At 40.3% G+C, this 17,049-nt stretch overlaps 1 protein-coding gene across 1 annotated transcript; it reads right to left on the bottom strand.

Annotated features, from left to right (window-relative positions):
* Positions 1-3,916: 3,916 nt before the first annotated feature.
* On the bottom strand, positions 3,917-13,125 carry SAMD7 (sterile alpha motif domain containing 7). Its single transcript, XM_009576568.1, has 8 exons — positions 13,023-13,125; positions 12,171-12,297; positions 11,889-12,025; positions 10,663-10,741; positions 7,433-8,112; positions 6,008-6,129; positions 5,123-5,233; positions 3,917-4,189 (listed from the first exon to the last, which is right to left on the bottom strand). Exons 1-8 carry the CDS (start codon positions 13,123-13,125, stop codon positions 3,917-3,919), a joined length of 1,632 nt encoding a protein of 543 aa, XP_009574863.1.
* Positions 13,126-17,049: the final 3,924 nt, after the last annotated feature.

Genomic DNA, 17,049 nt, shown 5'->3' with positions numbered 1-17,049 from the left:
CTGCCTGACTTGGACCAGGTGGGCATTCTGCCTAACTGTTGTATATTCATAGCATTTTTTAGAGATTTTTCACCTGGGGAATTGAGCAAAGAATTATCTATTTAGGTCCATATGAATATGTATTCTACATCATCATCATATGCAGCTATCATGAGATCAGAAACACAGGTTGTGGTAGGAAGGACAAGCCATTTCTTCCTTTTCAGGACTTTCCTAAATCTGTTATTTACTGTACAGAAGCATTTTGTTATATGCTTGCTATAGCTTTTTATTTATCGTGTCTTTAACCTTGGCCCTATAAAAAAAAAGAAATGGAAGTCCCTGTCCCTGGAAGCCTACACATTTAGTGTAGATACAGACAAAATCAGATACTTCTACAACACCTCATAAAAAACATTCCCTTCTTCATTAACTGCGTCACTATTACAGACTAATACAGCAATAGATGTTAAGTGAAACATTTCTAATGATGCCATACGTATTAAAATACATCATCTGCATCCCATTGTGATTTTAGTGGCATAGCAGAAAAAATGAATGCAGTGGGGGCATAGGCACCAGAAAGTCATTAAGTAGCACAGTTTTGCCAGCTTTCTTATGTACTTGTGATTGCTAGCTACACCCGTTTGCAGCCGGAATAAGCATTAAAAGTAGAAAAAGAACACAGAGCTGCTGAGAATCAGTAAGGCCTCCATGTTTACATATAAACATAATTCCGGAAAACACATCACAATCTGAAAATATGGGTATGTCTACTGATTCTATGTCTTTTTTTAATTTTTACCTTTTTTTTTTTTCATTCTCTCTGAAGTGTTTGTAGGAGAGGAAACATTCATTACCAGTGGTATTTCCTTCATTAGAAATAGAATCAATTATGTCCGTTTAGGTAAATCCCTTTCCTTCCTATTTCACTCTACGGCTGTATGCAGTCCAGGCCTTATTGCGTTTTGGCTGCTCCGGCACATCTTCCCCCCAGTACAGGAAGGCATTCTTTTTGTCATTTTGGGAAGAAGAGCCTAGTATGTGCAAAGGATGATATGGTTTTTTTAATTGCAGAAGTAGTACCAGACTGCAAAGTTTGCATCCCAGCTTTCTCTGCTTTTGGCATTGTTCATGTCTGAGCCATTTACAAAAATAGTCACACTCTTCAGAACCAGATTTCAATCTTTCTTCCCTGGCATATGGGATTTCAAGTCAAGCTCCTCTGCTGTTACTTTAGGAAAACAGGTTCAGTTTCTTCATATCCTTGCTCTTAACAGGCCACCTGTACTTCAAGCGTGCCGCATTTCACTTTGGAGGGGTAGTAGATAACTTCTCGTAGCTTTGCAGCGACACCTCCTGGCCTCATTGAGCTGGAAACGAATCAGATTCCTCTTCTAGGGTGGAGAAGGTCTCGTGGATTATGTCAAATATTTCATACAATGAGGAGGTAGGATGCCATTTGAAAACCAATTCACTGACTGTGTTTAATTAGATAAGTGACATTGTCAACATGATAGTCAATTGTACAAAAAAAAAGTTAGAAATTCAGATGCTAAACAGAATTGGTGTCCCCTTTTTTTTTTTATTTTAACAAGCACTTTTACTATATAAAAATATTTTCTTTTTCCCTCATGATATATGAACAATCTACATTAAAAAAATCACAACACTTAAATCTACTCTAAAAGTAAAACATTTTTTCTGGTGTAATTAATCCAAGATGTTACATGTTAAAATAACTGGTAAAAGCATTTCAAACAGAATATGATTTTTTACATTGACAATTGTGTTTCATCCAAAATCTGAAAAAGTAAATATTTACATTACCAAATTCAACAAAAAACTCTCCAAGCTGCCTTACTAAGTTTTAAAGCCATGAAAAATGTGGAAAAGCTAATGAAGAGAAGAGAGGTTAATACTTTTTGAAATTAATTGAGACAAAGTGAACAGCAAACTAATTGCCAGTCCAAGATTAATGTTGCTGTTGTACATCTTTTAAACAGTCTTATGGAGCTATATTTAAACTTTCCAGCTTCAGGTTATAATTTTGGGGTTTATGAACACTATTGAGTATTCAGTAAATAGTTCCTTATATGAAAAATACCCACAGATGATGCATAAAACATAATCCAGACTCTTGGGAAAGGCTCGCATTATTTCACCAGATCACAGATGTAAAGGTCAGCACTCAGATCTCACTTAGGAGGGGATTACTTCAGGGTCTGTCTGCAGCTTTGGAGTATTTTTCTGCATAGCATTTGCATTGGGCCTTGCTGGATTTTATCGATTAACCCTAAAATCGTACACTCCAGTTACAGTATTTGGAGATATATGCACAAAGCCCGAAACTGCCATAACTGGTGTCAGTGGCAGTTTTCAGTGAAAGCAGAATCAGGCTCTACTCTTTTTACGGAAAGACTTTGCTAGTTCAGAAAGGGAGTACTATAGATATTTGCCCTTCTTCTGAAGGCTGCAAAGTTTGGCCAGTATAGTGAGATGAACATCTTAAGCTGCTGTTGCAAACATCTAAGCACATATTATCTAGTGCACAAATATACCAAAGGTATAAAATAATTTATCTCAGGCTAAAGTAAAAGAACAGGTGCCCACAGTCTAAAATATGAGAATACTCCCTCTCCACATGTGTTTAGACACTCACCATCTAAACAGCAGTGTACCTCTTGGTTTTTAAGTACTTGAGGCCACACAAACTAAACTAAGGGGAGAGAATCTAAAGTAGCAATATACAGCAGATCCGCAATCTGTCAACCCTCAATTTGCAGAAATTAATTTTATCAAAAATATTTGTGTGTCCTTTGGAGTAAAGCAGTGTTCTTGCAAGGAGGAGAGTGGAAGATGGCACTGTAGTATACTGACTTCCAAAGCCTAAGTGGAGGACCAATGTGTGACCAAACCCCTAAACAAGGTAATTCACACAGAAACCATAATAAAATGCTGGGGATTTATCCCTAGCTAAAAACTCTATTTTGTGGTTCATGTTTGCTGTGAGGTAATGAATCATCAGTAGCAGAAGTGAGGGGAAACTATTTTTGCAGAGAAAAGGGAGCTTTCAGGCTAAAATTGATGCCCTCTTCCAAAATGAAGAACACTGAGCGTGCTGCTGAGTGAAGGGCTTTCCGTGGCTTGCCTAGGAGAGCTGAGGGGAAGGGTGCTGTGGCAGAGGCTGGCAGGAACTGGGTGGCTTTGAGCCTGCAGGAACGTTACTGTCCCGGTGACTGGTCTTCATGGCAGAGTCCGCTGATGCTTCCTCCTAACCTTGGCTCAGCTCAGCTGTGCAGTCACGCAAAGCAAATTCAAACCCTGTTGATAAGAATGCCTTGGAATAATTATGATTGCTGTTACACACGGTATTTTCATGTCCAAGTATAACCCGTGTATCTCGTCTATACCCTGTGTACCCTTCCCAGGCACTTAGAAGGGCTTAGTTTTAGAATAGCGATGGAATTAACTCAAATTGCTGAGTCTAGGGTATATTTCTCTATATTCTGCAGGTAATTCCATACTCTCCCAATGAATTCTGTATAAATTTTGTTCAACAGAAGCAGAAGTCAGCTATGTGTGGAAGCTGTAACTTTTCCTTGTAGTTTCTCAGCCGGAACACACTGTAAGACAGACAGCGCACTCTGAGTCTCTGACAGATTTCAGTGATCACTCTGGACTTTAACGAAAAATTAAATTTACCTGTTAACTGTACGGGTATTCTTTTCAAGGAATTGCACTTGAAAGTAATTGCGCTAACATGCAGTTGCATTTTTTAAATGCTTTTCAGATACCATACTTCCTCATGCTGTGTTTGCAGCTTATTTCATTCAGCCCCAGTCATACAGAGGTTTCAGGCTGTAGCTATCTTCTCAAACACTTTGTAACTAGAGGACCCTGTGTTATTAAAAATATTTCATGTCCTGGACTCAGTTCAACTTTTCTGAAAAGTGATCATCTGGAAGTCAGCCTGAGATCCAGCTGTGTCACATGGATTTTCCCTGCTTTCTGAAACGATCTGTTCCACTGCTTTTGAAGTTTCTGGGTCCTGAGAGCAGGGACTATCCAGCATATCACCACTGCTGTTGCAGTGAAGAGGGGAGGCTATGTCGGAGGGCTGATCTGAGGGTTTGCCTGGAGCAGGTGGCAGGGGCACGGGCAGAGGAAGATTCATCATGTAGAACACATTGCCCAGACGTCGAGACACCTTTAAAGACAAAAGCACAATTGCAGCAATTGCTTCTTGAGATAGTGTTAAAGCCATTAAACATCAAGGCTGACTGTCGTGTAGCAATGCCAGGGACATCCAGGAGATCCCAGCCATCTCAAAGGGTTATCAGTGGCTAGCAAAAGTGAAAAAAATATCTTCCATTTTCCCTTTCTCATATTTTTGTAGGCCCAGGTTCTTGTGGAAGGAGCTTGGCAATACTCAGCTTGGGAAACAGCCCAGTGTGCTGGGCCTGACAGCAGGCTCCTCTTGCTCTCTAGGTGCTGTAGCACCCATGGGACAGAGGGGAGGCAAACTGCCAGCCTGGAGCGGGGAAGGTGGTTTTAATGAGAGAAGAATGAGAGAGAGACAGCAAGGAGTTAAAGAAAAGGAAAAGAACCAGGCAACAATAGAAACACACAGAGAGTTGATATTACTGGATGAAATTAAGAGCAGAAAAATTTAAACATAGAGGGACAGCCTGTCCCTGAAACAGGTAAGATTATATTCCCAGAAAGGCTGTAGAAACCTCTAGTTGGTATGTTTTAAAAGTCAGGTTGGAGCAAAAGCAAGTATGTATCAGAGCAGTTCTTAGCAGCCGGGAAGGGAAAAGAGGAGTGAAACTGAATTAATTCATCAAACATGTCTTTTCCATTTCCAACCTCAGCCTAGTCTCTAGTGATATCCTGACTCCACTTTGTCTCTCAAACTGTCAGTCCTAACCTCCCCTTAGTGTCTCCCTGCATGCTGTTGTAACATGCAGAGGAGCAAAAGCAAACTATGCTGGAGTAATTTATTTTATCCTAATACTATGGTAGTTGCCTTATCAGTGAGAAAAAATGTGGTTTAGTTTGGAAAAATTTCATCCTGTTAGCTTCTGACTCTTTCACGTCTCTGTGACTTGCCATTTTGGAATATATTTAATGATCATACCTGAGAGCGGATTTTTAATGCTGGTCCGAGTTTTAATCCCATTGTATCTAGGAGATGTTCCTCTGTTAGCAGTGGGAGGGTTTCTCCATCAATAGCATGGTCTTTAAATATCTTATGAAATGATAAAACACATCATGATGTGCTAAAACAAACTTCACTGTTATTTTTTATGCTTAATCCTGAGGCATAGACAATAAACGGAATAAATAACAATTTTAGTGTTTTATCTTCATATTTATCTCTTAACTGAAGTGTGAGGTCTCTTGTTTAGGTGTGCGGATATCAGCACATTTGCCTGTAGCTTATCTACTTGTTCTTGGCAAGTGGGAACTTTGTAATGTTTCAACGTTACTTAGTAGTTGTTTTTTTTTTTTTTAGGAAGTGAGCAGCCTGCTACCAATAAAAGAATGGTGTTGATCTTACTAAGGCTTTACCAGAATATACACGCTTTCAGCCTCTTTGCTTGCATTTCTAAAGATATTTCATTTTTCAAATGGAACGATGCCTATAAGAGCTCAGGGGCAGTAAGTGGGTTATGCCAATATCCAAGAATGCCAAATTGCTTTAATCTGCATAAAAATTGTGCAGGGCATGTGGAGTGAAAAAATTAAGATGTTTTTCTTATACTGTTGTTTTGCTGGTGGTCCTCCTGGTATGTGTCATGACCAATGACTCCAGACTGCAGCAGAAGTGCATGTAACCTCTCAGAGCGTGGACTGCCTTTCCCTTTAAGAAGCAAGTGGCTTCATATATTGAAGGACAATGAAAGCTACTATTAAGTTTGTAACTTTGTGACAACCAGTTAACCTATACCACTTGCGTTTGTTTGATGACCTTTAAATCTAGATTGTCCTAAAGACACGAAAATGTGATGAATGTTTATACCTGGGCATAATCTGAACAGCCTGGGAGGCTAACGATGAAGTTGTATACATCATCAACAGTCCACTTGCGAATGTCTTCAATAGAAGAAATGTCTTCTCCATTCAGGATCAGGCCATGTGTTCCTTTGAGGAGGAAACACAAATCTTATTTTTGTAGGACTTTGCTGGCAAATCAATAGGAAATGACTCTTAACAAGAGAATTTTTACACTTCTCCAGAATGTGATATATTAACAGCAATGTGTAGCCCAGACGGATACAGGAGTCCTAGACACCAAAATCACCAGATAGTCAGTAGTAGCTGATTCTGGAGGGTTTTCTTTTGATGGCTTGTTTTGTTTACTGCTGGCACTGTACGTACCAGTCACTACACATACAAATCATACTGCATTATTTTCTCTAATGAGTACATCATCCAATGGTTTTGATTCTTTAGACTTTACTGTTATTTTAACTTGACTAATATTTCAGTAGAACAGAGCCAAGCCTTTGCTAGCCCGCAGAGCCTACTGTGAGTTAGAAGGACATATAGAAAAGTTATGGGCAGAATAGAGAGTCTAGCTCACAATTTTATTCAGCAATTTTGTTTATTTTAATTGAAATTCCTTTTGCAGACAGGAACTGAATACTTAACGTGCATTATATATTTTTCAGTGATGCATTATATCTCTGGTAGATGGTTCTCATTTCAGGTAATGGGAAGTTTTGCCGGGCTCATCCACTGGCACTGATGCATTTAACAAGAGCTGCAAAGCTTTAGAAACAATGATTCTTGCACAGTGGCTGGAGAGGCCTGTGTCTTATGCTCTGTCCTTGGGGAGGTCAAGTCTCAGGGATAAGTTCGTCCCTAAGTGAGTGCAGCTTCTAAGGGGATTCCTTGTCCTGTTTGACACACACAGGGACTATGATCAGTATATTGTGTGCTGCTACGTTTCCCCCCTACCACCAGAAGAAGAGGAGAGAATGTGACAAGAATAAACAGAATTGTGGAGAACCTCAAAGTGCTGCTAACTTGACAGTTAGGGGTGACAAGTGTGTTGTCCCCAGGGACTGATATAAACACAGCATGACATCCTACGGTGGTATAGTGCATGGCACAGAGCATTGAAACAGTTAGGAGGCTGCTTTGTGACTTTTTGCTGTGCAATTGCATTGTCCTGCAAAGTAAAGCACTGCTACCTAAGATGCTGAAACCTCCATTATGCCAGCAAGCAGCGCAGTTTGCAGGTAGGGAAAACCACTCTTTACCTTTGCTGGCTTGGATTTACCATGTTATTACTATTTGCAGCATATGAATTCTACATTTAGTTGCCATGACTCTATCATACCAAAAATTTGCTTAAAACGGGAAGAAATAAGAGAGCAAATCAATAAAAGTAAATAATATCAATATGCCACTCTAACTGTAATCTGGAGACTTCACAAACCTGAAGGTAGCAATGGGTTGCTGGGTACTGGAAATCCATATGGTAACGCTGAGAATGGGATTGCAGAAGGGTACATGTACTTGTCATCAAAAGCAGCACAGGAGCTATTAGATTCCTTCTCATTTGTGTTGCTGCAGCTGTTGGTTTCAGCAGAAATTTCATTAGTAGCACAGTTTTTTCTCAAGCCTTGTTCAAACTCTTTACAGTTTTTGGCAACTGCAGATGGCTCAGTCTGGTTTTTGCTTTGTTCGTGTTTGTTTGGTGTCTCTACCTCTGCTTCTTTCTTGTCTTCTTTCTCATCATCTGCTGTGGCTGAAGCAGGGTCCGTAGTTTTGTCGTCAGCTTGGTTCTTTGTGCCATTGGCACTACAGTCTGCAGTTTTGTGATTTCCAGCTCTTCTCCCTGGTCGACGTCCCCTCTCCCTTTGCAAAGTGCTGACTGGAGGGTATGGGCTGGTTGCCATGAGCATAGTGTTGCCATGAATTTCATCGAGGGTGGTACGATGAACATATAAGTCACTGGGAAGATTGCCTTCAGGTAGTCTGTGCCTGCCACGGAAAGCAATGGGACTAGCTGGCATCCCATGGTAAAGGAAAGGTGCTTCTAGGCCCAGTAGCCCTTTCCGATGAGCCTTCTCCATTTCTTTCTGCTGAAAAATAGCACTCATCTCCATTTCCATTCTAAGAGACACACAGAGCACAAGCAGTTAGGGCAGCTCAGTTCCTTCATCACCTCTTTTTTTTAGTGGCAGATTAAAACTCTCATAGTTGAGTAAGTAGGAGTACTGCTTTTCTTCTCTCTCCCCTATATTGCTATGTGTGAGAGGTCACAAACTGCAGATGGAATGGCAAACCTGCCTATATTTAATGTGCTGCTAAATACATACAGTAAACTAAAAGGAAGAAAAACATGTCTTCCATGTGATGCCTCTGGATAATATTTCAGACAAAAAAATGTTATTTGTGTATTGGCAATCCAGGCATTATTACAGCGGTTATGCTCACTTCGGATTTGGAAAATTGTCTCCAGGGTCATAACAGTCAAAGACTAAAGAAAATAAGTGATTTACTTTACCAATCAAAAAATTATACTGAAAACTGGAAAATGGCAGTGATATTTTAAGTGGTAAAGAACTAGAATTACATTACCTATGGAACCTGTGCATACATTCAGAGTAAGCTAATGTGAGTAAGCCTCTTGAGTAACTCTCCATAGTGCCTGGCACCTGAGCACAGCTCTGAGATTGTGAAAGGGTGAGATCCTGGTCAGTGTTCAACTGATCTCCCTCCTGATGGATAAAGCCCATGCTCCAGGGTCTGTGCCATCTTCCTGCCCCTGGAAGGAGGGCTTACCAGTGAGACATGGAGAATACAAGAAGTAGTATGTCTCTCCATTGTACCAACCTTTGCTGGCATCAGCTTACTCTGGAGCCAAGCTAGTGATCAAACAGAAAGCTATAGCTCCTAGAGCTCAACAGCTTCAGCTGGAGCTGAGAGATGGGAGAAGTGAGCCAATCTACCAGACACAAACCAGAAATTGTTCAGCCTGCCTTCCTTGCTTTGAAAAGCTTTCAGTGGGACTTCCACATTCTTGTTTGGAAAAGGGCTTGTGAGGGCAGCCAAGTCTTTGAAGTGCACCAAGATAGCTTTCTTAACACTGCGATGAGGATAACAGGTCAGAGAGAGTCTGACTTTTAGGAGACTTATCATTAATATAAAATTGTCAGGAAAACAGTTTGGGCAAAAGGTTATCTATTCAGATGATTGTGGCGAGGAGGAATTAGTTGATCACTCCATAACATTCAGGGCTTTTTCTCTGCCCTCTTTTCATCTTTGCAACAGCCTTGGAATTATTAATTTTCTGCTTTCAGAGATCCAATGGAAGTGTTTTGTTTATGTACCATGTCCTTGTACATCTTGCCCAATTGTCGTTACTCACACACAGCTCTCGGAGGTGGAGGTAAATATCAAAAAGCATTACATTCCTGACTACTCCTCCAGATAAGATAGTCTGCTTCTCTGAGGACCAGCAGATGGGGGATCACTGAGCTTTGGTATGAGGCAGAGTCCTTGGAGAACAAGGATTTGCGCCCAGGTGCTCAGCAGCACAGCTGCAGCAAGTGCAGGAGATTGTTTGTCAACACTTGATTTCTATAAAGGGTGAAAGGAGCCAGTGCAGCTCTAGAGGTGATGTGTGCTGCAGAAGGCAGTGTAAAGCTAGTGGAAATTGCTAGGATGGCAAAAGACTGAGGTAAAATGTTATCTCATGGATTTAGGCTGAGCTCTTTTATGGTGGGGTTTTCCTGGTTTTGGTGGGTTGAGGGAAGAGCCTGAACAGGCAGGACTAGCTCTGATGTGTTTGAAGGGATATATGCTGGTCCTGCTTGCTGCTAGGTATTTTACTTGTTTTTCTCAGGGTTTTTGCCATGTGGCAGGAGCTATATGAGATGCATTGTTGATGCAAATCTTGTGCTTGGAGGGGTTCAGTAATCAAGCTTTGCTGACTGAAGAGCTCAAAACACTTCTGTCATAATTCTCTTGAGATGCCTACTCAGAATTTATCTGTTCTCTGCTCTTAGTCTTACTGTGTGAGGGGTGCTGCCACTCAGTACTGTGCTGAAGCCCAGTGCAGGTGTGGTTGAGGTTCGAGTTCCTCTATGGAAATGGTGTGGCTGTGAGGGAGGGCACTGGTGGTTACTTAATCAGCTACCGATTACACTGAAACTGGTGCAAATAACTGGACTTTCTGTAGTCACCTTGACATGCAGACTATTTGGTTAAACTAGGAAAGCTGTCCACCCTGGTAGGGTGGAGACATAGGTGATCTCCCAAGGGCCTATCTGTAGAGGCTTAAAATGTTGTGTGTGATAGCACATAGCTGTAAAGTTTGAATTTGTTTCTGACTTCTTGTAACTTCAGGGTGTTTGGATCCAGAGTTCAAGGGCTGGGGCTGAAGTTTGTAGCTCGTTTGTTTCTTTAACCAAGCTGAAGGGTTTGTTTCTTTTTATTATGTTATTTTAAGGCTAAAAGCAGAATAGGGGCAAGCAGACAGTTCAGTAGCTTCAGACCTTCAGAGATAATTGAGGACCCTCTGCTTCTCTGGGGGATTTGAAAAAGTATCTCGATCATAGTAAATAAAAACCCACAAAAAGTCTGTGACTTAATCACTTCCATCTGCCTTTGCTGCCCTAATCCTGGCATGCACTCAGAGCAAAGCTTACTATTGATTACCTGGCAATGTTTTGCTTTTGAACGAATTCCTGTCTTCTGGCCACAGCTTCCATGGATTCTGGTTGCAGAAAGCTGTATCCTTAAAGGGAGGGGGGAGAAAAATCTTTAAAATTCACTTGTTTCCTGAAGCAAATACACAAACCCCAAAGCAATGCAGAGACACTTTAAAAAGCTTTTTAAGACTTGAACTATGTGCTTTGTCAGGAAGCTGATATGACTTCAAGTTAAATCCTATTTGTGTTCATTGCTTTGGTGGGAATTACCATGGGAAATTTGGTAGTAGAAACATATGAAGTCCAGCATCAGGTGTTTGCAGAATCAGATCTGTAGTTAGGTATACCTGCCATTATCCATAAAGTAAAGAGACAGCAGGGTGGTTTTATTTGGTGACTTATGTCTTTGAAGTACATATAGCTGCTCAGAAAATAATAACCAACAGCTAAGCAAAGCAACCCGGCTCCTTCAAGACTGTTTTTAGCCTAGGTGTCATGTAATTTTAAGTGACATTTCCTCTTGAGGGAATCTCTTATTTGAGATCCACATTGGGGGAGGGGCAGGGCTGAAGCCAGAAATTCCTGTTTGTAGATCTATGTGATGTTGAGAATTTATTCACTCTTCTCAAAGAAGGAACCTTAAGATATGACCTCTTTGTATAAAGTGATATGTAAATTTATGTGCAGCATGATGTGCGTGCCACAGTTGTGTTGCCATGCTGTGATATCCAGCTTTCCCCTTAGAGTTGTGCCCTGTAATTTTGAGCCTTTATTAAAAGGACTTGTAGTTGCCCTACATAAGTAAACTGGCGTGTGATATTGTGGTTAAAGAATATGAGCAGTAAAGTAGTCTTTTAAAACAGCCAATGCTCATATGATGAGCAAGAGTTAAATGTAGCAAAAAGTGTTGTTGATCGGACTCATTTGTTTAGCTACAGCCTTCTGTTTAGGTGTGAAAATGCTTGGAAAATACAAAAAAGGAGAGAACACAAACATGCAAATGATTTTGAAAACAGTGTATTTAACAAAAGCTAAAATGGATGTCTTTAGACTTAAATTGGCACAGTTTAGAATCCCTGGTAGGCAGACTGCCTCCTTTTAGTGAGACTGTTTTTTCCAGAGAAAATAAACTGTTACTGACATTACTGATAAACCTATGAAAAACTAGTAGGTGCAGTTTGCTTTCTCATTTACATGCTATCACTTTTCAGGATGCAGACAACGCTTCATTACCTGGGCCTGGGTAAACACGGTTGGACAATATGTTTGGCATGTTTGCATGCTGTGGGACTGTGGGTCCAAGGTGGGACGCTATGTGGATTTGTCTTGGGTCAACTGATGCCATCATTTCAGTTGAAGGTAACAGATCTCTGAGAGGAGGAAAAAAAATACATTCAGATATGCAAAGGACGTTGTTTAGTTAAGAATAATCTAAGATCTTTATATACTCAGGTACACCACATGCACAGTTATTCTTTAACTGCAGTGTTATAATAGAGAAATGGTGCAAAATACCTGTCTACCAGTCGAGGCTCAAACTGGGAGGGAATCGCCTGCATTCTCTGCTGGCCTGCGCCCATGAGCTGAGGGTTTACTGCCATCAACTGATTTCTCATTAGCATCTCTTGCCGCTGCCGCAGTTCTGACACAAAGCATGTACAGTTCTGTTGTCAGTGTAGTAAATTACACTGCAGACAGATTCACTTTCTAACTTTGCCAGAAAAAATAGGGTTTTTTCCCTCAAGTGCCAGCATCTTAGTATGAGTTAGCAAATCACACTTTTTTTTTAATAGCAGCAACTAAAAAAGAAGACATTTCCACTGCCACCTTAACCATGTTGTTTAAATAATGTAGTTTTATACAAACTGCAGTAAAAATACACAGGATGTGCACAGTCAAAGGTACCAAAGGACAATTTACAATCATTCATATATCACTATTAAATAGAAGAGAATAGCCATGAATGTTAGGTTCTCTGCCTGAGAGGGTTTTCATTTCTAATACAATTTTATTTTTAGAAAAATCTTATTAGCTGGAACTTGCCTTGTCATGAGACAGCAGCTCTAGAAAGAAGAGCCTGCAGTGGTGAGCCAGAATATCATAATGTCCCGCTATGGCTTTTCTTGCTGAGTTCCTGTGTGACCTTGACTCTCCAGATGCTTAGCATCTCTTGATCAAATCCTGAATGCCAAGAATCCCCCATGTTAACTTCTAATTACCTTAAATGAAATGTTTCTCCAGTTACTCCTAAGACAAATTTGAGATACCTTTTAAAGACACTAAACCTGTTGCTGGCTGTTTCTTGTAACTTGTACAGATACTAGCAATCCTATAACCAAATGCACAATTAGGTTTCTTCCTGCTTACCTCCTGCTGCCATGCCACTTGCTAATCTGTATAAGTGCTTTTCTTCTAGTGTTCCTTGTTCCCCCAGGATAGACATTTTTCTCATGTGATCTCGTGGAGTCATGCTGCAAGGATACAGCAACAGCTTTTCTGTTGTAAAGAACTGAATCAGCAGGCCCAAAGAAAAGAGTAAGATGTTCAACAATGTAAGAAACAGAGCAGGTTATACGAGTTATTTCTCAGATAAGCAGGTTGTCCTTCTGCTAGTCACAGCTGTACCCTTAGTGCTTGTGGATTGTATTGGTCACCATATAGAAACTTTCAGTTTTCAGGACAATGCAAATGTTGCCCTTGTTTATACTGACTTGTTCAGTGTCCTTGAGTCTTACTATGCAAGGAAATTCAGTATGTTGGGAAATATCAGCTGCTCAGAAGGACGTAATTAAGCCAAAGTCTTTTGCCTGCAGCCCTTGGTGTATCACAGCAACCCTGAGAACAGTGGTGTGCTTCATACTTGGGAAGGCAGGTGTCTTTGATTTAATTTGGGAATTGTAATCGTTTGGAGCCCTGTCTACTCTAAACTAGTGAAACGCATGGAAAGAAATGGTAGAAATAAGCTGTTCCAAATTACATCAGCCCCTTAAGATGCCAAATGAAGTAAAAAAGGTAAAAGAACATGCTTTGTAGTGATGAAAACAGTGATAAAACCAGCTAGGCTCAGAATAATTATCCATATATGTACAGGTAAATAAAGCCAGGTGAAGAGTAGAAATCTAGACTAAAAACTGATACACTACAAATACATAGTTGAATAGCTGTAGTGTCATTGAGGTGGATTGCATCAGCATTTCTAAGTCTGTCCAAAGAAGCAGGTGACTAGATTACAAATGATCCTGACACCAGGGGAATGAGTAACCACAGCATGCCCTGCTCAGGATTTTGGGGGAACAATCTACAGCAGATTATTTGTGCAGATAGGTCATAAAGGAAATTAGTCCTGTAACCCACAGCCTGGATGTTAAAAAGCTATCCTGTATGGGAGGCTTTAAATTGAGGGGTTGGTGGAGGGAGCAGGCTAGCTTAAAGGCAGCAAAGGCATCTGTATGTTCATTTCAAACTAGATTTGCACAGCAAACGATTGTGGAGTTTTTTGGTGGTTTTTTTTTTAAAGTAAGTTGTAGTTAAGGAATTGAATTTTCTCCCCCATTAGCTCTGACAAAATGGATTCTTTCTCTCTTCTGAAAGATGGAAGATGTAATGCTTAAGTGTTCTCATCCTGTGGATAGAGACTTGCAGCTCCATTAATTTCAGCCAGCATTTGGTATAGATAGCAGTGAGGGACACCTTAGAAATACAAAGAGAGAAGCACAGAGAATCTACCAAAGCCAAAGAAAGCTCAAGTGAATTATGCCTTTCTGAATCTTTCCATGAAAGCCAGCAAACAGGAATCATTGAGAAACAAGATCCAAGAAATGGAGGACTGACTGTGCTGCTAAGGGCAGCAGACTCCTCTCCGCTGGGTCTAGTTTGGGAGGTGAATCCTGTGTCAGGGAAACCATCACCAACAGCAGCTACCTTCCATTTCAGCTGAGTGCTGACAACTGCTGAATTCATGTTAATAATCACTCCACAAAGATGTGATCTCTGAAGCACAAATGGCCAAATCCATCCAGAGCTTTGGATGGTTTGACTTTTTATGGCTTACTTGCTGTTTTGCCTTTAGCGTGTTGTGATAATGCTAAATGCCAGCTTTCTCTGAGAATTCTAACTACCTTTTGCTCAGGTTTTTCTCATATATTTTCACATTTATGCCAAACTTGCTTATGTTGCAGGCTGAAACATATTTTCATTTTTATTCTATGTTGCCCCTGCTTCTAGCCTTACAAAGTCAATGCCTGTGATCAATGGTGTTGGCATCATAAAAACCAGGTGTGGGACCAATTGTGCATATGTGACCGCTGCAAAGGCAGTGATGTTGTACAAGTACCAGTGAGATCAAACACAGGTTGAGATGTTAGCATTGTTATGGATACAAGACGGATCCAATTGGCAAGTGGTTTGTTTACCTTTAAACCAGCTACCTAGGATATAGAAATTCCTTAGAAATAGTAAGCAGGAACAACCAAAATTCCCTTTTTCACAGCCAGTCCATCTCCAAAACAGAACCAAACTTTAAAAATTGTTCATTATCCAAAATTTGATTAGAAATACAAAGAGAGAATAAAAAATACAAAGAGCCATTTATAAATTAGAATAATCATTATAACTCCTTTTATTGTCTTTGACCTATTGATGAGTTACAAACAGTTTTAAGGGAAAGCTATTAATCTAATTCACATGCTTCAGGAATTTACTATTTCCTTGGTATGGTGAAGATACTTGGTCTCAGCCTCAAAATGAGTTTTCCAAAGGGTAGGCAAGTTAGTCATTTCAGCCATTCAGACTGAGAGTAGAGGCTATACTTGGACCACACCAGTGGTGTTCCCTCAAAATAAAAAGTTCTTTACATCTGTAAATGTTGTAAATGCTAGATTCTGTGTTGGCCAAGATTCAGGTCTTCCTGGAAGCAGACAAGTCTGTCAAATCCAAGAACAGCACAATGTCCTTTGTTCTTGACATGTATCTGAACATGTGCCACTGGAAATGTTTCCATTTGCCTTTTTTTTTTTTTAGGATACTTTAGACTTAAAGCGGTTTAGGATGCTGGGTGCTTCATGAAGAGCATTTGAGCTGCCAAAGTGCTGCTGAGCTGCTAAAGCATTTTAGAGCTCAGTACTAAAGCGATTTAATGCTGAACTAAACTTTACACCAGCTCAAAAAATAGATGGCAACTGGGATGATGGTATTTGCCATATCATATTTGTCCAGTGAGCCATTTAGGTGGTTTCCTTTCATGGATGAGTGGCCACATATTAAATACTCTGGAAAACAAAGCTGCAATTTTAAACTTCATGCTAACCTCCTTACAGCCTGGCCTTTGGCCTTTGCCTGGTGCACCTGACTAGAGAATACAAAGGTGCAAAACAATCAGTAGAGGTCCAGATAGACACAATGGAAAAAACAGGAGGTTTTAACTTCTTTATTCTAGTAAATCAGAAAAAAAAAAGTTTAAAAGCTAGTATTAGCACTGACAAAGTTTTGTCTGTCAGATGACTAACAAGCTGTACCACTTTTGCTTTTTAGGAACTGCTAGAATGCCTCAGTCCCCTGTTTTAGTCACAGTTATGAATGCACTTTATTCTGGGGAGGCTGTCCCTGTGTGGTAAAAAGACATGCAAGTAAAAGACACTTTTCTTTATTAGGCCTACCTAGAACTTCTACACTTTCACTATTGTAGTAACACCCCTCCCTCCACTCCCCCCTAAAATCACACCTGTGACTAAAATTATTTGATACAACTTTAAAGTGTAGAATTGTAGAAAACCTGGTGAGAAAAGACCCATCTATTCTGACCCAAATCCACCACCTCCATGTGGGATCCCATATACCCTGCCTGTTCTGACAGACATCCATCAACAACCAAGTGGCAGTAACTGTGGTTAGAAACCAGTAGCGCCAGTATCCCTGTGGTGTTCTCTGTATAGTCTGTGCAGTTCCCAAAACAAGTTGGGGTTTTGTATGGATGTGAAGTACTGTCTTTTGACAGTAGTCTCTCACATAGCCTCCTTTCAGAGCTGAAGCAGAAAGTATTTAAGAACTTTCTTAAAATTTTTCTGTTAAAAAGCAAGGTTTTCTTTTAAATGCTGGCATTTTCACTGAATGTAGGGTACCGAATACAGCAGCATCCACAGTGGAGTTGATCCGTATTTATTGATAGATTATTATCCATTAGATGACCAACATTCACAGAGCATCACTTCAGGCAACATTCATTGCTTCAGGCAACGTGCATCACATAAGCAACTTATCCTTGCAAAGGTAGTCTAGGTGGTCTGTTGGTTTGACACGGAAAAGATATAGTATTGAAAAATAATGGAATAATGTGACTTGAGAGTTCATTGGTATCTCCTTTCACTAAAGCTGTAGCTTACTCCTTCCACTGACCCAG

The sequence above is a fragment of the Fulmarus glacialis genome, unplaced genomic scaffold, assembly GCF_000690835.1.
Source record: "Fulmarus glacialis isolate BGI_N327 unplaced genomic scaffold, ASM69083v1 scaffold9734, whole genome shotgun sequence".
Lineage (NCBI taxonomy): Eukaryota > Metazoa > Chordata > Aves > Procellariiformes > Procellariidae > Fulmarus > Fulmarus glacialis.
The sequence above is the reverse complement of the archived record's forward strand: the minus strand, read 5'-3'. Positions and strand labels throughout refer to the sequence as shown.